The sequence below is a fragment of the Talpa europaea genome, assembly GCF_964194135.1.
Source record: "Talpa europaea genome assembly, chromosome: 14".
Classification (NCBI taxonomy): domain Eukaryota; kingdom Metazoa; phylum Chordata; class Mammalia; order Eulipotyphla; family Talpidae; genus Talpa; species Talpa europaea.
The window spans coordinates 5009661-5036105 of record NC_140082.1 but is presented as its reverse complement, the minus strand read 5'-3'; the positions used below and the strand labels follow the sequence as shown (position 1 = coordinate 5036105).

Genomic DNA, 26445 nt, shown 5'->3' with positions numbered 1-26445 from the left:
CTGGTCCAGCCTGGCCCCGCCCCACGCCGTGTAACAAATGTATCATAAACTCTAAACTCTATTTTCTCATGTTAAAACATTTTACTCTTGCTTGAAGATGAACAGGAAAACTGGACAGATATCAGTTGTATATAAAATGTCATTTCATCTGTAATTTGCAAATTTTGCGTGTGCATTGAGGAGCCAGTGCATTCCTGAAACACACAAGAAAAAAGTTGCCAGCCCATTCTAGAGAAGTCTTTCATATTGCAGAACTGTTCTAAACAGCTTCTCAGTTTCCCCCAGGAAGGTTGTTCTCAGTTTCCCAGGCCTCTCCTCTGCCTCAGCCAGCAGAGCTGGCTCCACCTAGCTCTGCCACCTGACAGCATTTTTCTCAATTACTGTACAATTAATGTATAAAATAAACTCTCGCCTTCCCTCGGGCCCTCCCACTATATTCTTTCCAGCTTCAGCTGCTCTGCGGCATCGCAGCCCGGCCCACTAGTTGGAAAGTGAGCTCCAGCGCCTGGCACAGAAATGGCAATTAGAGCGGGACCCACTGTAATTAACACGACACTGGGGAAGCGCCCCTCACGAGGGCCTATCCATGTGTGATTTTGTGCGATATCTTGCTATTCTTGTACTCATTTCAGAAAATCCTGAAAAGAAAACCTGAACTAAAAACATTATTTTTTGAGTACCTTGCATTAAAGCGGGGAATGAGGAGACTGGATACACTTCAAGACCAGCCCCTTTCCTGCCCCTGTCACGTCACCATGAGACGCCACATACAGCCCAGGCATCGAGGGCGCTGCATGACCAGGACCAGATGCTGCCCCTTCTACGTCAAATCAAGTAGAAGAACATTTCTCAAAGGACAACGGGGAGGAGGGAGGGGAGGTGTACTGTCAGGGGGCTACCTCTTCCGGTGATATCTCCAGGGGCCCCGGGGCTACACTCGCACTCCCTTCTAGAGACATAGCACCAGGGACTTACCTCAAACAAACGGGAAGAAGAAGTTAAAGGGCAGCTTGGCGTTGATGGTCGGCCGAGCTCTGAAGCCGGGCTCCGCAGGCGCAGACACATCCGTAAAAGTAACCGCCGTGGAAATAAGAACCATCCTCTCCTTTCCTGAGTCGGTCTGAAACAAGGTCATTGGCACAGGGTCGCAGAAGCCAGATCAGCTTTCATTCTCCTCGACCACTGCCACCCTGTGAAGCCCATCAGCTCCTCTGCCATTAACTCGCATGAGAGAGATGGTTTTTACCCTGTTTTCCTACTGCGTCACTAGCAACCACAACTCAGTTTTCCCAAGGATTTGAAAGATCAGATCTAAACGAGAATGTTCATGTGAATAAAACCATTGTCAGGGAGATTTTTTCCTCTGAAGATAATGACTGCTAACTTTTTGAAAGAATCCAGATTGTTTATCTTTTAATTCTCTTTCACAACATAATAAATTTTACCTGTCACACCTGAGTTTTATCTGGACTTGTATCTCAGCCTATTCCTTTAAACCAGAGTTAGACCTCACCTCAGGCAATGAGGATGAAATCAGATTCGCAGTCACGTTCACGATCTTAGCCTGTGGGTTCAGTAAGGACCCATATTTAGTCCACTTCACCTCTATCACCAAAGCCACTGGGAGCTGGCAGTAACCCTGCAAAATGAAATGCCATTAATCAATTTGAAAATTACACAATCGCAAGTCAAACTTAAGCTGCAGTTCAGAGTTTTAATTATAAAATGTTTTACTTATTACAAAATGTTCTGAACAAGAGAATGAATAGACTCTAGAAGTTTGGATAAAAACAGCTTAGACAAAGCACATAGTTTCAAGTAGTCAAGGCTCCAAAAATATTTTAACACCTAAAGCCTCATTTTCCATCCCCTCCTGTTTCTAAAGGGGGTCAGCATGACCTTGCACACCCAGCTGTGCCAGCTTCAGGGGCGTAACGGCACTGACTTCATCTAGTTTACATCTAGCTCGAGCTACTTCAGGAGGGGAACTGGAGCTGGATGGGGGGAGAGAGAGAAGATGGTATAGACAGACGGAAATTAAACCTGCCTGCATGCCATGTGAAAATGCACCGAGGAGAAAAGGGCATTTCAGTGCTCTCTTTTCACTTGCGCCTTCATCGGGGGCAGTGGAGCTGTTGTTACATGGGGTGTAGAGTCTGAAAGTCCTCAAAGATGCTGTCCTAGCAGAGAGCTCTGGCAGAGGGCAACGCAACTGAGTTCAGGTTGGATGCTGTGGGAGCTGAGTCCAACGCCCGCCCAGGACCTTGGTTTGGTTGTCCCCAAGGGCAGAAAGGGCAAGTGGACGCTCAGTCTCTTGGGTAACCGCAGTGGTGAGTTTCTTAGCATGTCTCAGGTTGGCAGACGTGCTAACTGCTTCAGCTACTGCACTATCGGTCAGTGGGTCTTGTTCTACTTTTGTGTATGTTTGAAATTTTCCCACAATATCAAACATGCACAGTACATCTCTTCAGGACGTGAAGAGCTAGCAGGCCTGCTAAATTTAATGCCTGCCAAATGGCACTGATGGAATCTCTGTTGAGAAATTTGCAGGTTGAAAATCCCTGAGACTCTCCAGGTATCAGGAGAAGGTACAATACGCAGCTGGTGTGACCTGAGCTTGGCAGATGCTCTCAAGGCCAACTTCTCCCTGGATTTCCTGGAAGGTGGGTTCAGAACCCACCCCAGGCTCTCTGAGCTCCCTGGACCAGCACAGAGGCTGGCAACGCTCATGTTCTCACCGCCATCTCTCCTCCCAGCCTATGTTTTTCCTTTCTGAGGGGCAAGTAATAACAGGATGTCTTAACTCATGTCCGAGAAGCCAGAAGCAATCTCCCTGGTTCACTGAGACTTAGCAACTGAGCAGCAGGGGCTGAGTAATCATGGGTCTCTGCTGGGGACTCTGTGGGGAGGGCAGGATCAGAGCTAGTGAGCTAGTCTTCACCCCCATTATCCCCGGCTATAAATATGCTAAGCAGATAATGAGAGGCCTGAAGAACTGTGACAAGAAAAAGCCGGGCAATTAAAGGATAAGCTGGAGCGCACGCCTCCAGCGAAGGGGGCCGGCCCACACTCTGACGGCTAAGACAAAAGAAGAAGGTGGGCAGAAGAATCACATGGGATCAGGAACCTATTTGTAGGATGTCAACTTCATTCAACTCTTGGGAACTTTAGAATTGAAAGCTCTCACATGTGGGCTGCCTTTCCAGACCAGGGAACAAGGGAGCAGCGGCTGTGTGGAAGGGAGGGCGCCTCAGTTTTTTGGAGACAGTCTTCACACTTGTTTATCAGATCACAGGGCCTAGAGGCCTGGCGTCTCACCCACAGTGACAGTAGTGACGGCGGTCACCTTGATGGAGTGACCACGCAGCACGAGCCTCGATGGGGGTGACTGTGACTGTCAGTCCCATTTCATAGATGAGGAAAGAGACAAGCCCATAAAAATCCCCAGGGAAGGCTAACAGTGCTAATAAGAGGCAAAGCCAGCAGTCAGGATCCTGGCCTGGTGCAAGGCAAAGCTGGAGCTCCTGGCCACAGCCACCACCTCCCGGAAAGGCTCCTCCCCCAGCTGCCTCGATCTCCCCACTGGGAGGAGGCGCTCCTGCGGGGAGGAGAGGCCAGCATCTCCTCCCCATTTACCTTCACGTTGGATGTCTGGGTGACGAAGTGGACAGGCACCCAGTCCAGCACATCCTGAGCCCGGGTATTTCCAAAAGGGGCCACATAATCTGGGAAGCCCTGGCCCCTCAGCAGGCTTTTCATCTTCTGTTCTACCAATCGGCACGTGACAGCTCTGGTCAGCCTTTGGGACGGAAAAGAGGTCACTCATGTGAAGCTACTGTTCAGAGCAGCAGTTTTTACAGGCCCAATGCCTCCCAGGCTCACTCTAGTTTCTTTTCCCTCACTCTCCAAAAAGGGCATCTAGAAGGAGCCAAAAATATGTCTAAATGTGAAATTTTGGTTGTCCAGGGAGGTGCATTCAAAACAGTATTTTTCCTGAACTGATCCATCGAAAGGCTCTGTGCCCAAAGGCCAGAAGACAGCCCTGCTCCCCCAGAGCACAGTGGCCCTCAGAGAGGCCCGACAGTAAAGCATCACGTTTGTTTATTTCTCAAACATACTAGAGCAGGGACCTAGCCCTGCTGACATCCGGGGGCCCCATGTTCCATGGAACCCCCTTTGAGAATGACGGTCAGAATGTTGTCAACGGCGAATACTATCTAAGCGCCAGGGTGACAAGACCACCCCGAGGATGTGCTGGTTGAGGAGTCAGCAGGTAGTGGGGAACAGGATGGAGGGGAAACAGCAAGCCTTCACCTTCCACAGGGGGACGTCAATAAATAAGTCATAAAACCAAGAATTCAAGAAGTAGAATTGTATGTTGGTTATTTCAAGATTTGGGGAAATCTTCCAGACAATCAGCTGTGAGAGTTGAAAGTGATGGCTCCCAGGGTGGGGAAGGGAGGGCAGCACGGCCCGTCTTTATACCAAATCATGCAAAGCTCCCGACACTGTCCATGCCGTCCAGGCCTGGTCTACAAAGACCCACTGAAAACATCCCCTTCAGGGCTCTCTCACCGGCCTGCGTGCTATGTGTGTTAAAATTCAGAAATAGAAGAAAGAATTATATTATACCAGGAGATCCTATCAGGAGAATTATATCAGGAGAAATATTCTTGCTGTGAACTCAAGTGCTGTGGCGCCTTAAGAACAGGACATACAAAGCCTAGGGATTTCCACTCTCCCGTATCTGATAAGAAAGATGGCTGTCATTGTATCCCTCTGAATTAGGACAAATAGTACACTGCTGATGAGAATAAAAATTAGAAGACAAGAAGTGACATGATAAGTATTGTTACTACTGCTACCATCCACTAGTAAAGAAAGAGAAGAAGCTGCCTGTGATTTTCCTCGCACCCCTTAGCTGATGCGGAGGTTGTTGGGGGCGGGGAATGCCAAGGAGAGCAGGGGTGCTTTGCTTCCTAGTGGGAACAAACAATGTACTCTTACCTTAGTGTACAGCCAGACTGCGTATCGTAACCAAATAATACTGGGGTCCGGATCCCCTCCACTGCTAAGCAGTCTTGCTCAGTTGTGCTACGAAGAATAGTAAGTTGTCCGTATCTATTCGTGGTCTGAATAATCCCAGACATTCATGGGAAGTTAAGGGACAACCACCTGGTGGAGAACAGCCTGATTCTCAGGAGACAGTGTGACAAGTGTGGCACGAGACAGGAGTGTGATTCCCAAGATCCCTTTCTCTGGGCCTCTGGGATTTTGACACTAATTTCCCAGGAGAGGACAAAACACAGTTATAATTATTTTCCTTGATCCTCAGAAGAAAAATCCTCAACACTAGCCGTTCCAATTTTCAAAACCAGTAACTTTGTTTAGGAATCTCTAAGTGTGAAATTAAATACATCTAGTGTCTGTCAACTTTTCCATCTTCAATTTTCATTTTAAAACACTGACATTTCCCAGGCCATGTTCTTTCACCCCCAGCTGCCAGTCTCCACACAGCCCGACTTGCGATGCCATTAGCCCCCGGCCCCCCTCCCCTCCCCTCATCCACGCAGAGGAAGCTCGGGCTCAGACTGCTGCCTCCAGCCCACGACAGCCCACGGAACCCTCAGCAGCCGCAAAGCGTGGCCCACACACCCCGGCAAAGAAGTGAGCTTCTCTACAGAACCAGAAAGGATATCCCTTGTGAGGCCGAAATCCAGCTACTAAGGGGAGCCCCAGCACATACCCCGGGTTCCCGCTGAGAGGGGCTGGCGTGGTGTTGTGCTGGAAGACAGTGCGGACACGGCCCGTCAGTCGTGTTCATAAATGGCAGGGAGAATGGAAATGCTTTTCACAATAAAACTTGGGATCACCAATAAAAGAATTTCTCCCCCTACTCAGAGCTATAAATATCCCCGCGGAGTGTAGGAGTACATCCTACCAAAAGAACAAGCTCACGCAGAAACCATCCATCCCCAAGCGGGAAAAGGCCCAAGGACGCCGCTCGTTCCCCGCCGAGCCCCGCGTGCTCCAGGCAAGCCCTGTGCTCAGTGAGAGCTTTACATGTAATACTGAGACATCACATTGCTGAGACATCACAGTTATTCTTGGCCATTACCTACCTGCACACAATTGAGCAAACTTACTTGAAAAAAATGAATCTCAAACTTCTGCTGAAGCGGGAGCGCCGCGCTGCTCACTGCCCCCAGGAGGAGAGAGAGGCCTGCTGCCGCGACCTCCCCCGCCGCTGTGTATGTGAGGCTGTACTTCGCCTGGAAACAAAAGGAAGCTCCGAATACACCTGTCCTCATCACGCCTCTGCATTAGAAAACTCAGAATGCCCCCAGGAGGCAAGGCGCTGCGCTTCTCCAACTTGCCGAAGCTTTTCGCTCCTGTCCAGTGGGGTTCCGGGAGGCCGCTCAGCCTCACGCCAGCTGGCAGACGTCGTGTGAGCCTCTGTGCCTGACTACATGGGTGCAAAGTGGGATGGAGTCTTGGAGTGGAGTTGTCCTAGCGCTAAACGTGATGGAACAAAACAATAGCAACCACAAAGGTTGACTTTTTTGGTATGTCGCTAGGTTTGTGGAGAAAAATCACCCGTGATTATTTCTGAGACAAAGAAGTGTCCTCTGATAAGACAGCATAAAGGCAAGCACAAGGCCAGGTCCAGCGAGGCAACACCACAGAATGGACCAGAGCCCTCTCTGGGGTATACAGGTGCCCTTTTAATCTGCCATAAAGAGCCCAGGGCTTTCCAAGCCAGACAGGGACCTACCTCCAGAACCACGTTTGTGCAGATTTTATCATCTCCGGCCTCCACAAGAGCCTGGTGCAGCACCCCAGGGGCTTGCAGCCGGGTGAGCGTTTTATTTAGAGACTGAACGACAACCGACTGCACGGCAATAGGGACCTGCAAAGCAAAGAGGACTGGGTCACTGAAGGCTACAGCAGAAGTGAAAGGGTTAAAATAACAAAAAAATTGAAACAAACCTCCACGATATGCTGCCAGTAGGGAAAAGCATGCTACACAGTAATATATGTTTGCAAAAATAGAGTTGCTGTAGAAATCATATACACATCCACACGAAAAATTCCTGAGAAAGAGATCACCAACACGCTGAACGATTCCTAAGCCAAACACTAAAAACCCAATGGCCGTCAACTGATGAATGGACAAAACGTGGCCTGGCCATCCAAAATTTACTCTTCATCCATGAGAGAGAACAATGCATGACACGTGCCCCAAATGCACGAGATCTGAAAACAACCGATGAAGAAGCCAGATATATGCAGCACGGCGAGGAGATGTCAGGTCAGGGAAACCCATCAAGGCAGAAAGCAGCTTAGTGGCTGCCAGGGGCAGATGGAGAGGGTTGACAGATGAAGAGTGAAGCTTTCTTCTGGAGCACTGAAAATGTTTGGAACTAGGTAACAGCGATGGTTGCCCAACTTAGTGAATCTGCTTAACTCGATGGAGTTGCATACTTGAGACAGTGTGTCTTACACGTTGGGGCTTCTCTGTCTCACACACACAGGGTGGTGGCATCATGGGTAGAAGAAAACAGACACAGACAAAACTTTTAAGCAGAATCAAGAAGCCCTGGTTAGCCCAGTGCTATTCGGGAATACTTTTCATTTACGATCCCGCCAGCAGTGACAAAAGCACAGGCAATTCTTGAAATGGCTTGAAACTCTCGAGAACAAGCCTCTTCGGACCATCCCATAAAGCATGTGCTCTAAGTGTCAGCTCTTAGAAACCGCTGTTCAGGAAGGAACCGACTTGTTTCTGTTGATTTGAACTTCGTCCTCAGTCACGTACCAAGCTGCTCCTCATTCAAGATCACTAAGCACTTAAGCCGTCATTTTATAAATGTTCTTATGTGTCTGCTCCAAAGACCTGCCACCGTCCTCACAAGTCACAGCACTCTCAGGAAGGGCATGATGAGGTTTGGAAGCAGAGATGAGCCATCACGCGACAGTGGCCAAAGGGCAACACCAGTCACCCCAAGGCCCATGGTGCCACAGCCCACGAGTGGGGCTCAGGGTTATGTAGGCGTCCCATGCTTCCAATTAATTTGCTCCTAAGTTTAACTCATCAAAAGACAACCCTGAACATACTGATCCCTGACTCAGCAATGGTTCTAGATTCCAAGAAGTGCACGCCATTCCCTGCCGGCCTCTGATGGAGCCATCCACGTGGCATGTGGGTGTGGTTGGCAGAAACCAAAGCTCCAGTTTAAACAAGTGGAAAGCCTGATGCACTAGTGTTAGTGATAACAAACCGCCCCATCTATCAACAGCCATTGGAAGAGGCAGAAGAACGTAATGGTAAGGCTGTTCTGGTCCATCGAGCCCCACCCCCACAGGCTCCCAGGAAAGAACTAAAGCACATTTACAATGAAACTTTAGGGCGAGGACCTGATCTTCATTGATGGGTCAACACATATTAACAATGATTCCAGGCATCATACCTGGCTTTGCTTAGTGGGGAAAAGGACTTAATTTTTAGATTCCTGACTCTAACAGACCTTAGAAGTTGTTTTTTTAAAAAATGTCAGTCTCCGCTGTTGGCTGATATGCCTGTCCCTGAGAACCCAAGCTTTGTGTCACACAGACCTTTGCGGGAGGCTTGGTCTGCTACTTCCTGGGTGCATGGCCCCAGGGTGCAAAAAAAGAAGTGGGTGGAGCCTTTAATAACTCAAGACCTGGCAAAGTAGACCTAGCCCACTCTGCTGAGTGGCTGAGAAGGGGTCTGGCCCCGAGAATGAGGCCTTCTCTGATATGACTGCCAAGTGACCCTGGCTCCTGACCACTGCCAGACAGAGTCCCTCAGCTGGGGGCAGCAAGGTCTCAACAGAACCTACTGGAAGCTCCAGCCGTGAAACTACACGGATCTGGATGTTCACTGGACAGAGGGCATCCCGGGAACCCCCAGCTCTCCTGACAAGATCAAGAAGCTGTCAAGGACGCCCTAAAAGCACAGAAGCTACACATACTTGTCAGTCAGGACAGCTATGATTTAAACACGAAAACATACAGACACCGAAGTGAAGGGAAGTGGAAAATCTGAAGTGTGATTAAAAGAGGCTCCTCTGCGAAGGTGTCCCTATTTCATTTCTGCTTTTTGGCATATGTTTTTGTTATTGGCAGAAAGGTACACTCCCAGTCACAAGTGTGTTCATTTCAAAGGGCTTGGACATAAGAGTATTATAAACTATCGTACTTTCATTAAGAAATACTCTTACCTCTGCTGTTGAATTAGGCACCTAGACAAAACAAAACAAAACAAACATTTCATTAAGTACAGCAAGAAGCAGCATTTTTACTGCTTTTTTCCAGATCCGGGTTAAAGGAAGGATTCATCTCATTAAAGATTTCACAAAGAGAAAACAGAATTTCCTTAATCAAGATTTGCCATCTCCCTATATTTGTGTATGACGTAATCAGAGATACGTTCCTTTCCTTCAGCCTGGAAGCCCAAGAGACCAGCCCAACAACACCAGGGTCCGGGAGCCTCTGTGCTTCCGGCAAATTACTCAGGATTTCCCACAATGACAGCACCGTGGCAAGACCGGGCTCCTATCCTCTAGTCATTCTCCTTGCGCCTGTCCCCACCGCAAGTAGGACGTGGCTTGCCCAGGTGATGTCTGCAGCCTCCTAATGGGTCAAGCCCCCTCAGTGGCAAGTGCCTGCATCCCTTTTTGAAGGTCTCCCCTCTCTTTAATTTCCATTCCCCTCCCCCAGTCACAACAGTGGCAGCAGGGGGCTCTGGAAGCTGGTGAACAGACATGGATGGGGAGGCCTGTGCCCAAAGAGAACCGTGCCCACCCGTCAGGGGACCTGCTTCCAGGACAAGTGGAGAAGGCAGCTATGCTGGAAGAATGCTTGGCCAAGAGGGTGACTTGGGAGAAGGCAGGGAAAGGGAAGGGGGGTGAAAAAGGTTCAACTTGATTCTGAAAACTGAAGCCCAGATGAACACTGGTGCCAGGAACCATCTACTCTCCCTCCGCCCCACACCCACAAAATCAGGTGTGGGGCCTGTTACAATAATCACATGTTTTTTGATCATTGAGAAGCCTCCATGCACCCCTCCGTGTCACTGCCCAGTGGGCCCATGGACCTTGGACCTTGCTCGTTCATTCCCTTCAGGCTTCATCCTGCAACCAGAGACAGGGCCTTGCCACCCCTGTGACCCCTCTCCCTCCTCCAGCAACTCCATCTCCTCTCCTTTCCTACTTGCCTATTTGATGCGCCAACAAGAAAATGGATTTTCTCTTCTTTTCTGGTCTGGTCTTCAGAGAAATATCTTTTTGGTGCTAATACAACTGTTTCTATCACAGACATTACGATGTCTTTTAATTTGGACCTCCCTGGTGGCGCAAGGGTTTAAGCACCACTATGAAGCAGTTCGCAGCTTCTGCAGCACGAGTTTGATCCCCAGCTGGCCAGGGAGCAACCCACATGGCGAAGCAGACCACTCCTATCTCGCCCGCTGCTCCCCTCAGCAGTGTACTTTGGTCAGTCTGCCTGTTCTGCTCCCCACTCTGTCTCTGGGGGGGTCCTCTCACCCCCTGTATCTCTGGCCTGTACCCCAACTCTTGTATGCATAAATAAATCTTTTTTAAAAATGTCTTTTAAAATTATTTTAGTTATTAAAGATTTTTTTTTTATTTAGGAGACAGACATTATCAGTTACCATCAGAATAAATGAAAGCAAAATATGAGCAAACCCTATAAAAATAAAAATTATTTTTAAGTGATTAGCTCAATAACCGGTATTAATATGATAAAGAACTGGAGAAGAGAAATTTAAACTTGAGTGTCAATCATGTAGTGAAATTATTCTTACTTGATATATTTTAAAAGGGTACAAAGAAAGGAAAATATACCTAATGAATCAGTTCCACTTCAAAATCATGCTTACCCTCAAAATTTTAGGGCTGCTATAATAAGCCATGCTCAGGGCATCAATGTCTTCACATTGCTCCAAACGTATCCTTCTGGTGCACTTAACAGCTTGGTTCACCAGAAATGCTGGAAAGCATAACATTCCCCAAAAGAAACAATATCAGGAAAGAAAAAAATTTTCAGCTGTTTGGTGGTAACAAAAAAACTGTAATCCAGGTAAAATTGTAAAATTAGCTGTGACAGATACAAAACATACTTAAAATAGGTTTTAAAAACTTTTTCCAGTAGGTGGTAATGGTCACAAAATTCAGACCCCAAAGCACAAGGTATTGAGTGAAGTCTCTCTCAACCCTTGTCCCCCGGCCCCCAGCAACCACTGGGTCCCTTCCCCAGAAACAATCAGCATGAAGTTTCTAGTATCTTTGTGGAAATATTTTATGCAAATAAAAGCTTGTGCATATGTATTTTTGTATTTCTTTCCCCTTCTACAAACAAATGCCCTTTTTTTTTTTTTTTTTTTTCCCACTGAACAATGTATCCTAGACTTCAGGGCATGAAAAGTTTCCTCCTTTTCTTCAGGATATGCAGTATTCTATTGTAGACATGCCAAAATTTACTCATCCAGCTCCCCATTAATGGGCACTTCAGTGGTCTCTTGCTGTGCTGTCACTATGCTGTGATGTACTATTTTGCAAGTGGGCCAGCGTTTCTGTAGGACCAACTCCTAGCATTAGAAGAGCTGGGTCAGGAAGGCCTTAGTCAATGGACAGTTCATCTACAACAAAGGACCCAAGAGTGCACAATGGAAAAGGAAAGTCTCTTCAACAAACGGTGTTGGGAAACTGGAGAGCCACATGCAAAAGAATGAAACTAGGCCACTCTTCCACACCCTACCCCACACCCTACACAAAGTTAATTCAAAATGGACTGAAGACTTGGATATAAGACTAAAAACATAAAATACATAGAAGAAAACATAGGCAACCCCCTGTGCCACTGGCATGACTGGCTTCAGTGATGTCACTGGGGACTCAACTACAATGGCAAGGGGGAAAAAAAGCAAAAGATAAATAAATAAATGGGACTACCTCAAACTAAACAGTTTCTTCAGAGCAAAGGAAATTCTCATTAAAATGAAAGGATGGGGCCTCCCCGGTGGCACAGCGGTTGAGCGCTGGGTTGCGAAGTTTCCCGCAGCGTCTGCGGCGCCGGTTCGATCCCCGGCTGCTCCCCGGCCACCGGAGGAGGGTCCCACATGGCGCGCAGACCTCTCCTGCCGCCCGCTGCTCCCCTCAGCAGTGTGCTTCGGTCCTTCTGCCTGCTCTGCTCCCCGCTCTGGCTCTGGTGAATTCTCTCACCCTCCCGTGCTTCTGACTGTACCCAGTGCATGTATAAACAAAAAAAACAAACAAACAAATAAATAAATAAATAAGCATGCCTCTATAAAAAAAATAATAAAATAAAAAAAAATAAAATGAAAGGATGCCGTATTGAGTGGAAGAAAATGTCTGCACATCATACATCTAATCAGGGGCTAATATCCAAGCTCCAACTCAACAAGAAAACAACCTAATCAAAAGAATGGGCAGAAAATCTAAATGGACACTTTCCCAAAGAAGACAGATGGCCAATAGGCAATTGAAAAAAATGTTCATCATCGCTAATCATCAGAGAGACACAAAGCAAAGCCATGAGATAACACCTCCCAGAAGGGAGACTGGCCATATTACAAAGACCAGAGACAATAAGTGCTGGCAGAGTGGGAGAAAAGGAATCCTCACACTCACTGTTGGTGGAACAGTAAACTGGTCTAGGTCTGATGGAAAACAGGATGAGGTTTCTCAAAATATTAAAAATGTAACTACCCCATGAACCAGCAATTCCACTCTGAAGAAACAACAACATTCCCATGTTTTTTACATTACATTAGCCAAGCTGTGGAACAACCTAAGTCCGCAACAACAGACAAGCAGATAAAGAAGGTGTGAAGTGGACACACAGTGGAATAGGACTCAGCTATACAAAAAAAGATGAAATCTCAATTACCTGAGTAGACCTTCAGGGGCTTATGTTAAGCAAAATAAACCAGAAGGAGAAAGCCAAACACAGGGTGATTTTACTCATATGCATAATATAAAGAAACAACACAAAGGAACAGACAAAATTAAGCAAAACCAACCCCAGAAACCTGACTGCAGAACTGAGGTTGCCAGAGACCGAGGAGGACAGGGCCTAATGCACTGTGGTGGAGGGTCATGGGTGCTTTGGAGGTAGGCTTTGGGTGGTAACGTACATTTGAAGAGGTATTACTCAGAACCTTTGAAGTGCTGTAAACCAGAGTTACCTTAAAAATCGATATTAAAGTTTAAAGAAGACATTCACTTATAATTCTGACATACTGCTGAGTGGTTCATCACAGAGACTACCAATTTACAGTCCCACCAGTGATGTAAGTGAGGGCCTACCTCCCCACAGCCTTACGTTCTCAAGCTTTGCCAATCCAGTAGACGAGAATGCATCTCAATTTGCTCTTAATGCCCACAGTTCCTACTGGGGAACTGTGTTAAGTTCCAGGTTAAGTGTCCTCTCAACAGAATATGGTTTCCATTGCCTATCAAATGAGGCTTCATTAAGCCATGTGCTATCATCGTTACTTGGCTAGTGTCTTCAGAAGAGGCTGATTTAAGGCTTGGAGAACTGTGGCTTCCACTGCCAAGAAGGCTTCTCCCTGGACTTAACAGCGCCCCTAAGAGGAAAAGCAGGACTTGGGTAGGCCACTGTCGGGGCTGCATCCCTGCTCCCCACATTGTTTCTCGGCTTCCACATCTCCAAAGTGGAGATAAAAACCCTCCCTTAGAGATCACAGTGAAGAGTTAAAGGACAAACACAAGTCAGTGCTAACACAGCCCACAGCCTGAGAGATGTTAGCCCCTGACAAATGGTAGCTCCAGGGAGGAAAATCCTTCCAATTGGAAGCCTTCACCAATTGAGGGGGCTGGCCACAGGCAGTGAGTTCCCTATCACTGCCAGTGCTCAAGCACCACAGTACACTAGAAAAGATTCAGCACTGGGTGCAAAAGTGAACCACATAACCTGCGAGGCCCTTTGCCATTCTAAGGGTGTTTCTAGGGATGAAGTCTGTTTATTGTGACTTCTATAAATTTAAAGTCAGAACAAACTGTTTTCAAGAGAAAGAAAAATGCCCACTTTCTTGGGCCTCCCTAGTGGCGCAGGCAGTTGAGCGCAGCACTGTGAAGCTGTCCGCAGCCTCTGCAGCACAGGTTTGATCCCAGCAGGGGAGATACCCACATGGCATGGCAGACCTCTCCTGTCATGCCCGCTACTTCCCTCAGCAGTGTATTTCAGTCAATCTTCCTGTTCTGCTCCCCGCTTTGTCTCTGGTGAATCCTCTCACCCTCCTGCACATCTGGCCTGCACCCTAGTTCTTGTATGCATGAATATATAAATCTTTAAAAAAAAAAAAAAAAAGGAAAAGAAAAGAGCCCACTCTCTTACCTGCGGGGTTATCATCAGTGCATAAAGATGACGTTAGGGGAGAAGGAAACCTCAAAAATGAATGTGATGTCTGCAGACGTGCCCCGTACTGTAAGGAGAGTGAGCAACCACTGTTAAGGCGTAGGAAGGCGTCCACTCAGCAAACATTTGCTGGATATGGACTATGTGCAGGCAGCACTGCTGCCATCCGGAACTCAGCGATGAACTCCATCTGGCCACCCACCCTTTTCTCTGAAGGGGTGTGTGTGTGTGTGTGTGTGCGCATTGTAGTACATGGCAGCCTTCTTTATTAAAGACTTCTTCGGGACCAGTAGATGAGAAACCGACAGACGTGCCTATCTCTGCAGACAGCTGGGGTATTGGAGAGGGATTTTCCACTTACAAAAATTATTTAAATGATGGATAGAGTATGCATGAAAATCCTAACATTGATATGCCTTCTTTCCCCAAAAATTTCCCATGAAATTTTCCCCCATTATTCAAAACAAAATCTATAGCTATTGGGCATACAGTTTTTATTATTATTATTATTATTATTACTATTATTTAAAAGTTTATCCAAATGCCTCAGTGCCATAAGGGTTTGGGGAAACACGTTCTCCCTTTCACTAGAACTGGGAGTGTAAACACCTGCAATCTTTCTAGAGGCCAATCTGGTATCAATGTTTTGAATTTCCATTCGTTTTGACCAAGGTAACTCATTTGTGGGAACATGTCCTAAGGATTTAATCAGACAGAGATCTGTGGGCCTATAAGGATGTTAATCGTGGATTATTTCTAACAGCAAAAACCAGAACGAACGTCTGGTAGTAGTGGAATGTCAGTAACAGATGGTGACAATGTCCACAGGGGGACATGGCGCTCTCCAAAAATCTAACTCCACCCCGCAGCTCTGGCTAAGTACTGTCCTACAGGGACCTAAGTCTTCTCTCCAGCGAAGCGGGAACGGACATGGCCCCAGGGCTGTGTGCATGACGCTGGGAGTACAGAAAATGATCAAGAAACGGTAGCTTTATCCTGACGTGGGAATATGCCCAAGATTTACCACTGAATAAAAAAGGTTACAGATCAGGTGGCTAACAAAAAAATCATATCTTTGTGCAATACTGTATTTTTATAGCTGCTTTTAAAAATCAGGAATATGGGCCTCCCCGCTGGCGCAGCGGTTGAGCACTGGGTTGCGAAGCTGCCCGTGGCCTCTGCGGCGCCGGTTCGATCCCCGGCTGCTCCCCGGCCATCGGAGGAGGTCCCACATGGCGCGCAGACCTCCCCTGCCGCCCGCTGCTCCCCTCAGCAGTGTACCTCGGTCCTTCTGCCTGCTCTGCTCCCCGCTCTGGCTCTGGTGAATTCTCTCACCCTCCCGCACTTCTGACTGTACCCAGTGCTTGTATAAATAAATAAATAAATAAATATTAATCTTAAAAAATATATATATAAAAAAAATTTTTTTTAATAAATAAATAAAAATCAGGAATATACACCAGACTGTGAAGAGGGCCTGCCTCTCCATTTTTCCTTACGGACCCTATTGAAAGTTGTAACTTTTAAAACCAGTTCATGTGCTTTCATGCTTCTTTTTAAAAGATGCTTGTGAAAAACTTGAAGTTTATTCTAAGCTGATGGATATCACATTTTAAAATTTACTAATGAATACGTATAAAATGCCACACATGCCCCCAAAGTCTGTAAAGCTAATCAACAAATACAACTTGGAGAGGAAGAACAAGCATGCAGCCGGCCACTCCATGTTCCCAGCGGCTTGCCTTGAGCATTTTGTTGCATCTTTTTAAGTGTAAAAGAGCAAATAATTTGGCAGAAACAAATGCAAGCTTACCATGGGATGAATGACTTTTAAACCTCACGTTAGAATTCAGCTACTTAGTTTTAATGCTTATGATCTCTGAGTTACAGGCATGAACATTAATTTTTTTGTCAGTAGTATGAATTCTATGTCTCAGTGTTGCTGGAAATACTGAAAAATTGACAAGGACAAGTAGCTGGGGATGTAGGACAAGCAGAGTGGATTTAATCAGATTCCTGACCCACCTCATATTTAGCAGCATTTGGAGAGTCCGGTATGTTCGGGAAAGAATCATCTGCTTCTGCATTTGATGAAAAACCATCTGATGCTTTTATCAACTTATCAAAATTGTTTTCATCAGGCACTTCTGGATTAATAAAGGATAATGCAGGTTTATCTGTTTTCAGAAAAGGTATTTTAAATTAATAAACATAGAATGTCTATCATATATAACACATATTTGAAAGTAGTATACTTTCAGTTAGTACTTGTTCATATTAAATAAACAGAACTTGGCCTCTAACAGTGTAGAAACCATGCTTCCTACAGCCCACAGGTAAACAGCACAATAGAAGTCAATGCCAATCTTTCTCCAGCCCACGGACTGAGGGTCTGCAGCATGAGCCCCTGAGGGGAAGCTTTCTCCAGATGGCTATGGAAGGAAAGATCCCATCCTACCCTCACACAGCCACTCCACAGCCGGGGAGGACAGCATGCTGTGATGGAGGAGGGAGGAGGGCCAAGCAGGTATGCACACTGGCTGGCATCCTGGCAGAGACTGCGACAATGACTGAGTGGGCATAATTTGGGCTACAAATCACAGAGCATTCTCCTAAGTTTTCAATTGCAAGAGAACAAGCCCCAAATGTAAAGATATTCTGAAAAGATGATGAAATTTGATCAATAAAGCCACACACATATCTCTGATCTTGGAGAGCTTGCTAACATTTTGTACTTTGGATGTAGTCACCTATTCGAGCCATTTGCTCAGATAAAAATAAAGATCCTGTTTTCATGCAAATATTCTTAGTAAAAATAAAAGAGAAAAAAGGAAATTGAAACCAAAGTTAACCTGATTCTCCACCATTATACCAGGAGGAAATAAAAAACCCATACACGCCTAAATAAATCTAAGTTCCTAGGCATGTCTACACCATGACCACCTTTGAAAAAGAGCATGAGATTTCAAAAGACAACGACATAAGCACAGTTACTTTTAAAGAAAATGTGCATCCCCAGAAGTCGACCAAGTGACTGGCAGTTGCCTATGAAATGCTCTAAGATTCAACTTAGTTAAACCATAGAATGATTACTTTCAATCTCACTGAATGGAACATTTTTCCATAAAGGAACTTGCCAAAGAAATATTTTTCAGAGTTTCTCATTTATTACCATCAAATACTTACAGTTTGTAATGTGAATGCAAAAAATAGATGGATTGATCTGGTCAACAAGTTTAAATATCCTTTGAGGTGGGTTTGCTGTAAAATTCAATGAATAGATGGCTGCTTTTTGACTACAAAACTGACTGTCACCCCTGAAAATTGAGAAAATAACAAAGTAGAAAGTTTTGAGGCATATGCACACAATCTTAGCAAGATTATTTTAAAACTGTCAGATGCTTGTACCGTACTATGTTAACAACGACATAGAAGATATTTATGAAGGTGTGATGTTAGAATTGAATCATTTTTATTTAGTTTATTCAGTGTCAAAATGTTTGATATTTGAAACTTTTTCCTCTATTAGGGAAAAATTAAGACAAGTAAAATAACCTTGAAGGAAATCTTGTCAAGTAGAGAATACAGATCAGGGTACAGTTTTGTTTTTTTTTTTAATTTTTTTTTTTAATAGAGGCATGCTTTATTTATTTGTTTGCTGGTTTGTTTGTTTTTCTTGTTTATATATGCACTGGGTACAGTCAGAAGTGCGGGAGGGTGAGAGAATTCACCAGAGCCAGAGCGGGGAGCAGAGCAGGCAGAAGGACCGAAGTACACTGCTGAGGGGAGTGGTGGGCGGCAGGAGAGGTCTGCACGCCATGTGGGATCCTCCTCCGGTGGCCGGGGAGCAGCCGGGGATCGAACCGGCGCCGCAGAGGCCGCGGGCAGCCTCGCAACCCAGCGCTCAACCGCTGCGCCACCGGGGAGGCCCCAGATCAGGGTACAGTTTTGATGAACCTTGTAAATTCTGACAGAATCAATTATATAAATTTTTGCAGAACTTCAGACTGTTTCTAGTTACGCAGAATGGATCCAAAATTCCTTATCTTTAGAATAAAGCTGTCTTCAAAGGTTGGTTAAAAGGAGAAAAGAGGACGTTGGGTAGAAGTTCCGGGGCTCAGAACTTTTGGTTAAGTCTTCAATCCCAGATTTGACAAACCCTAATCAAACTGCTTGCTGAGGGCCCTTTCACACATAATATATATTGTTCACTATTTTCCATGTCACTGTATCCCAACTTACTAATTTTTTTTTCCAACTTATTAATTTTTTAAATCAATCTTCTACTGTTGGTTTGGGTTGTTTCTAATTTTCCTGAGTTAAACGCAACACTATAATGACATACATCTTTAGGAATGTCTCCAGTTATTTCCTTAGGCCATATTCTCTGAATGGAATTGCTGGGTTAAAAGGCAGGTCCGAGGTTTAAGGCTTTTGGAACAGCCTCCTACCAGGCTGTCCTCCAGGAAGGCAAGCGGCATCCTCACCAACACTATAATTAACTGCCGATTAACTCTGGCCAAGATTGGTATCATCATTCAATTCTAAAACTCTGCCAATTTCATGGGCAAAAATCTGTTATCTCATTGTCTTAATTTGAATTTTCTCATTTGCTAGTGCAATTAAACATTTTTCCATGTGGTTATTGCTTACTGGTATTTCCTCTTCAGTAAGCTCCTTATTTATATCGGCTGACCATTTCTTGTTAATTAGTATGTTTGTCTTCTTGATATGTGAGAACCCATGTTTTTAAGAATCTCCTTTGAGTGTCACTGTTGCAAATGTTTTTTTCCAGTTTGTTACAATTTTAATTTTCCAGTCATATGTTTTGTTCAACAGTGGTAGAGTTGAAAAATTGCAACAGGATCAGATGGCCTATGAACCTTAAAATACTTACTGTGTGGCCCTTTATAGAAAAATCGTGCTGACCTTCATTCTAAATAGCCCATATGTAAAACAGTCCACATGTAGAAAGACTTTCCAGATATACAAAAATGTGTTCCATTTAACAATTGGAAAAAGCAAACAACCTAATTAATAAACAGGCAGCAGATCTGAATAAGCAGTCCACCAAAGAGCATACCCAGAAGATTGATACATGGAAAAATGTTTATCGTTGCTTTTAATGCGATAACATCTCACACCCCTGAGAATGGTACATATTAAAAAGAATCCCAACAAGTGCTGGAGAGAATGCAAAGAAAGAGGAATCCTAATTACACTGTTGGTGGAAATATAAACTGGTACAGTCATTTGGAAAGCCATCTGGATTTATCTTTATTTTTTTAAGATTTATTTATTTATGCATACAAGAACTGGGGTACAGGCCAGAGGTGTGGGAGTGAGAGGATTCACCAGAGACAAGAGTGGGGAGCAAAACAGGGGGATCCACTGAAATACACTGCTGAGGGGAGCAGCGGGGAGACAGGAGAGGTCTGCTACACCATGTAGGTCAGCTCCCTGGCAGGGGATCAAACTCATGCTGCAGAGGCTACTGATAGCTTCACTGTGCTGTGCTTAACCCCTTGTGCCACCACAGAGGCCCTGGATTTATCTTTAAAAACAAAAAATGGAAATACCATAGGACTCAGCAATCCCATTGTTGGGCATCTCTCCAAAGAACATGAAACCATCAATTCAAAAACCTGTACGCTCTACAATGTTCACTGCAGCATTATTTACAATAGTTAGACACATGGAAATAGCCTAAGTGCCCACTGATAAAGAACTGGAGCAAGAAGATGTGGTCTATGCACACTATGGGTAATATTCAGCCACAAGGAAGACAAAATGCTGCCATTTACAGCAATATGGAACAAGTTTGAGAGAATTATATGCGATAAAGCAAGTCAGAATGACAAAGGCAAATAATGGCAGCAGACAATTGGACAAAAATATTTATAAAAGCTAGTGAACAATAATGAACAAAGTGAGATTCTGAGGCTAAAAGGGAGGGGGTGAAAGGGCTGTGGTGGGGAAAAGATAAAACAATAAAACAAAAGTATTGGTTAATTCAAAAAAATAACATTCTCAACAACGAGTTCAAGAATAAGGAACCTCATCCGCAGGCTCCTGGTACTTACTAAGGCAGAATGATTTTCAAACAAGGCTGAGCTACAAAGCAGTGCACGCAGCCTATTATATTATAGCCTGTAATACCCTATTCTCTGAGCATTTTTACATAAGAAGGAGATTCTAACTTCCCAGTGGTCAGTAAAATAGTTTCTCATGGGAAAACCACATTGTACTTCCAAAGAACATTCAAGCTATTAAGTATCAATTGCTTCAACTCAATAAGTCTGAATTTAAATCAGCTATCTCCAAATAAGTGCTTCTATTTTTCCAAAAAGCTTTGAATCTTAATTACTAGAAACAGATCATTCAGAGGAGATTATTCCTTCACCTTGTGATCCACTGACAATGCCATTTTCCATTATTCTGCTTTACAATGTGAACTGTGGGGATCCCTATTAATTTACATACCAGAAAATCATAAACAAAGCCTCCCTATTTAATTTTTTGTTACAAGTTCTATATCCCTAACAAAAGCTATAAAAGTAAACTGCACTTTCACCCTCACTATCCATGAGACTAACTCGCTGATATCAAAATGTGACACAATACCTGTTTACAGAGCAGAGTGAAATGTAATGCAAGCTCTGAACACAGATTTCATTATACTCTTCATCAAAACCGCGTTTGTCATAAACTTACGTGACAACTGGAACTGAGCAGGCAGAAAAGACACTGAAGTCGCTGGCGCTGCAGTCAGGATCACAACAGCAGTTGACATCACACTGTGCTGGAGACAAGTCACAGACACACAGAGCAGCAACTACAGAAACAAGCAGGGGTCATGGTCAGCAGGTAGTGACTGTCCCCTGTCACAGCAATGTACCAAAAACCCATTCCATGCAAAAGGTCCATTTTATTTTTCCTACTGCACTTTGGGGAAAATGTGCGAAATGAAAATGAGTGGGTTTGAACACCCCTCAATCCCAGATTCTCTACAGCAGCTAAGCATGGCTCACTTGGAGAGTTGTTTGTGTTCTACCTACAAGGACTGACGGGGTGAGCTGGCTATGGACTAGACATAAGAGTTTGTGAGATCGTTCCAGTTGATGCTAATAATTAAAACAGGCTTAAGTGCAAGCACACTAAATCACCTCTCCGGCCTTAAGATCCACTGTTTTAATATTGCCCAGACCCAGACCCTTTCTCTGCAGATTCTGACACAGGGGAAGGGCCCCCTGAGGCCACAAAGAACCGAGGTTCTCAAGCTTGGTCCCCCTCCTAGGGCGTAAACATCAATTTTGATGTTGAACCCATCTTCATGTGTTATTTGGCAAGATACAAACTGGTTAAGGTGGGGATTACATGGGATTCGTGGGCTCCATAGTGGCCCAAACATTGAGTTTTTAGGGGTACAACCTCTGCAGCCCGTTCATCGTGGTGTTAACCTGCTACCGTTGGCTCAGAGGAGTGAGCTAGAGGCCACTCTGGGACTCTCAGAGTCTTGAGTTCTTACTGGGTTGATGAAGATTCTGTGTGCAAATTCTGAGGTTACCCTCAGATCCATTCCATAAAGCCATCAGGAGAAATCCTGACACCCAGGGGATCACCAAACCAGCCCCCACACACAGTGGAGCTGTGAGGGCCCACACTCTCCAGCCCCACTGTGACTGCTAATAAGAAACGTCTGTAAAATGCTTACCTAATACACAACTTAGATTTCAAAAATCTCAAGCTAATTCTGGTAGAGTCCATACAATATTCTTATTTATATGTCTGAGTTACTTCACTGAACTGTAGCTCAAAAAAAGTACAGTTAACATACTCTAGAAAAGTATAAGGAAATGGGAATGACTTTTTGAATAAATACTAAATTCTTACCATGGGATACAGAAGTTTCCCCCGTAAGTTCAACACTTCTCTCGAGCCAAGGGCTACTCTATGAACTTAGTAAAATGATAACACAACTCGGAACACACCAATATAAGAAAAAAGAAAAAAAAAAAACAAAACAGTGTACAGGCTCCCTGCCATGTGTTTTTAAAATTACGATCCTGATCTGTTTTTCAAAGCTTAAAACTTTTGTAGGTAACTATAAGACTACTAAGGAAAAAGCTGTAGCTTTTAATAACTCCACTTGAATGAAAAGGTCTCGCTCTGGGATGAGTATACTTAATCAACCTGCAAGTGTGGGCTAAGAACTCGAAGGGTCTAGGCAGCAGTCAGCTGCTCTTTCCACCTCTTCGTATGTACATGCCTGGCTTGTGGCCAGGGTACTCATGAACACATCTCAGATTCAGGATGAAAGGTATGACTCTTCTCTTCCACCTGTAACCCAGGCCACAAATGTCTGACCATTCCTCCATGCTTAGTCAGCCCGCTGCTCCAGCAGGTACCAAGGGTGACCTAAAATCAGGCAAATAACTCACCTACCTGAAAATGAGAATAACTCAATCATAGGGTTGTTATGAGAATTAACTGAGATATGCCACAGTGCCTATCAGACAGTAAGCAGTTAGGAAATGCCAGTGCTGTTTGTTATCACTGTTTTCACTGTTTGTTATCACTGTTTTCACAGGTCTAAAGAGGGCCCCTTCAAAATATGAAGATAAGAGCAAATACATCCCCCATATTAGAAAAACAGTCCTGACCAACCACGTGCCCTAATAATGATGTTTCAAGAACAGCTTCATTTGGGGGAGAAAGTGCATTAACAGATAAATACTTACATAGACGAGAAACAATCAGATCCAAAAACCTTCGGGAATTTCAGGCATTGAGTAGTTTGTTGTATGTTTCAATTAATCACTGATTTAACCTTCCTACTCATTCATTAAGTTTCAGTATAAAACTTTTGATTACATATATTGAAATAACAAATATATTTTTGTGTATGTTTTCTTACAAATGACTCATAATTTATAAAGAAATTATAATCTTTTTAAAAGATTTATTTATTTATTTAAGCACTGGGTACAGTCAGAAGCGCAGAAGGGTGAGAGAATTCACCAGAGCCAGAGCGGGGAGCAGAGCAGGCAGAAGGACCGAAGTACACTACTGAGGGGAGCAGCGGGCGGCAGGAGAGGTCTGCGCGCCATGTGGGACCCTCCTCCGGCGGCCGGGGAGCAGCCGGGGATCGAACCGGCGCTGCAGAGGCTGCGGGCAGCTTCGCAACCCAGAGCTCAACCGCTGCGCCACCAGGGAGGCCCAAGAAATTATAATTTTTTTAGAAGAAATATTGGCTCAGTAACTGAAGTCCTAGAGTTAAGGTTGTCGGTCAGCGATGAGTTTTCTATTTATTAATTCTAAGCCTTACTCAACTTAAGATCTTACTCTCTTAAGTGAGGGAAAATACTTCATACCTGTTGAGGTCACACAGCATAAAAATTTTTTTTGAGATCACAAACTCTTGAGAAACTATTTGTGTCTATGAACCCTCATCCTGGAAAAATGAATAAATACAAAATCGTGCCTTCAGTCTCAGAGTCACAGACATCCCTGAAGTCATCCAAATTAAATTAGGTTGTAAAAGATTCGCTGAATGTGTAACTCCAGTAGTAAGAGCACTTTCTGGGAAATATGTTGATTATCTCTAATGATGAATACTAAGAAGTGGGCATAACCCCTGTACCCCAGAACTTCCCACCTCCCACTCTGCACAGGAGGAATTCTGGGTGTTAATGATCTAAGTAAACAATGGCTTTGACCTAGTCACATTTAATAAGCTAGGCTTCTGGCGTCTCTTTTGAAAAGGCCAATGCATCCTAAGCGTTTAATTCCCATATCTGTACAAAGTTTTGATGTAATTTCGACTCGGGATGCAAAGCTGCAAGGATTCCTCCATTATTACCTTTGGCATTAATGCTATTTAGGCCAACTGCAAGGACGTTCACAGACTGATCCCACTTACGCCTCGACTTTCTCATCTGCAGAAGGGAATAAGAACGCCTGCCTCCCAGGGCCGCAGAGAGGGTGAAAATGCCTTTGCAACTAATGCCTCCGTGTTCAGCAAACGTTAACTATCATTATTATTTATCCTCGCCGCGCCACCCTCCAGGTTGGATTCCTGTGGACCCCCGGGCGTTGGCACTTGGTACCCACCGTCCGTGACCGGGGTGGGCCTGGGGCCGGAGGAAGGTTTGGGAGTCTCGGGGGCCCCCGGGGGCGCAGACGACAAGGAGGGTCGTGGAGTCATCGGGACCGCCTCCGTAGAGCTCGGGCCCTCCGTCGTCACCGCCGGAGTGGCCCCGGCCCGGGCGCTCACAGAGGCCCAGCAATCCAGGAGCACCAGCAGCAGCGGCGGGACGCCTCGGGGTCCCATGGTCCAGCCCAACCCCGCGCGGCCGGCGGCAGGGACCGCGCGTTGCCTAGCAACCACGGCGGCCGGCCGCGGGGCATTACGGGAAAAGGCCGCGAGGCCGCGCGAGAGCGCAAGGGCGGAAGGCGGGGCCTGGGCGTGACGCTCCGCGGAGGGCGGGCGGGGGGCGGGGCGAAGCCAGGGACGGGGCGGGGCAAGTGCCGAATGGGAGGAGCCTGCGCGTCCCACCTGTGCGTTCCCTGCGGGGCGGGGCCCTGGCTTTAAAGGGTGGCTTTGTAGGTACCATCCCAGGGCGTTTCGGCTCAGTAAGTCTAGGGCTGGGCTCAGGAATCAGTATTTTTGACAAATGCCCTGACGCAGCGGCTTGAGGACAGGTACTTGGAAACCGCCCTCCTGGAGTTGCTAGTGGGGTGCTTGGGCGGAGCCCCAAGATAGCGTCCTGGTCCCAGCTTTTCTCCATCCCGCGCCCCAGTTTGTCTTAGACTCGTGGGAGATGGTCTCCAGGTAATTTCTGTTCACTGTGTTGTGATAAAGGGGCAAGTGGACTTTGCATAACTTTAAAGACAGAAAACATGGACAGAAATTAAATAGAATGATTTGTAAGTCTTGAAAAGGAAAAACAAGGCAAATCTCGGGAACTCTCCAAAATGGCCTGGTCTTGGGGAAACCCTTCCATTCTAAACTAGCTTATTTAGGGCGGTGTTGGCTATATCTTCGACACTTAATCTGTTTACAACTCAACAAGTCGATGCCAGAATACTAAACATATCATGGCATTTATTCAAAAAATGCACACCCGTTCAGAAGTGTCAAGCAGTATCTATACACCTACTTTATTACATTTATATAGCAGAGTTAAATCGTCAGTGACACCTTTAGCACCTTCCTGTGTCATTCCAGAGAAATTGCATAAAAATATAATTGTATCAAATCTGTAATACCGATATTTCAATTTTTTGTGTGCAAAGGATTAAAGTCTGACTGAAATTCTGGGCCACTTTTAATAACTGATATGAAGCTTCCTATTTATTAAAAAACAAAACAAAAAAAAAAACCCACCACTGTATTTTCCAAACCTTTATCTCATAATTTCTAAATCCAGTAATAGCATTGTTGTTTTTTTTAACCTTTTTATTTCCAGGTCTCTATTTCCTTTTCTATTCCTTAATGTGAATCACTTTGTTCAATTTTGTTTTGAAATTTTGGGTTGTTGGATTAAATTTTGATAAAGTGCCTTCGGCTCTAACATTTTTGTTTTATGGTTAATGTGACCTCTGAGGTCCTTTTCAAGTGTGATAGCCCAGGTTTGGAATCCTGTGACATGGTTTGGGAAATGATCCCACCACCCCTTTTTGTTCAATCTTGTAGTAGATAGCCCAAAAATGAACTGTATGACGTCTTACAATGTCAACAAGAGGGTACCATTAACTCGGATCAACTTTGCAAACCTTGGAAACACTGCAATTTTTCATTCCACAGATGACATAATTCTCCCAGCCATTTTTTTTTTTCATCTTTCAACCTAGAGGATTCTTTCTTCCCTGGCCTTGGCAAGTTACCTCATTAGAATGGAAGGACACAAAAAGGGACTGAGATATATTTCCATATCTTGTTCCGAACTGCAGCATTTGGGTTGTACGTGAATGTTTGTGATTAAAACTGCCCATCTG

The 26445-nt window shown here is 45.1% G+C and overlaps 1 protein-coding gene across 1 annotated transcript; it reads right to left on the bottom strand.

Annotated features, from left to right (window-relative positions):
• Positions 1-976: 976 nt before the first annotated feature.
• TCTN1 (tectonic family member 1) lies at positions 977-24855 on the bottom strand (the record flags this gene model as incomplete). The annotated part of the gene is made up of 14 exons (XM_084253845.1): positions 24559-24855; positions 21160-21280; positions 17632-17762; positions 16471-16622; positions 14425-14512; positions 10925-11034; positions 9246-9266; positions 6776-6910; positions 6147-6272; positions 5682-5784; positions 5008-5146; positions 3637-3799; positions 1514-1639; positions 977-1120 (listed from the first exon to the last, which is right to left on the bottom strand). The coding sequence occupies exons 1-14, from the start codon at positions 24776-24778 to the stop codon at positions 977-979; spliced, it is 1779 nt and encodes a 592-aa protein (XP_084109971.1). The 5' UTR covers positions 24779-24855.
• Between the last annotated feature and the right edge of the window lie 1590 nt (positions 24856-26445).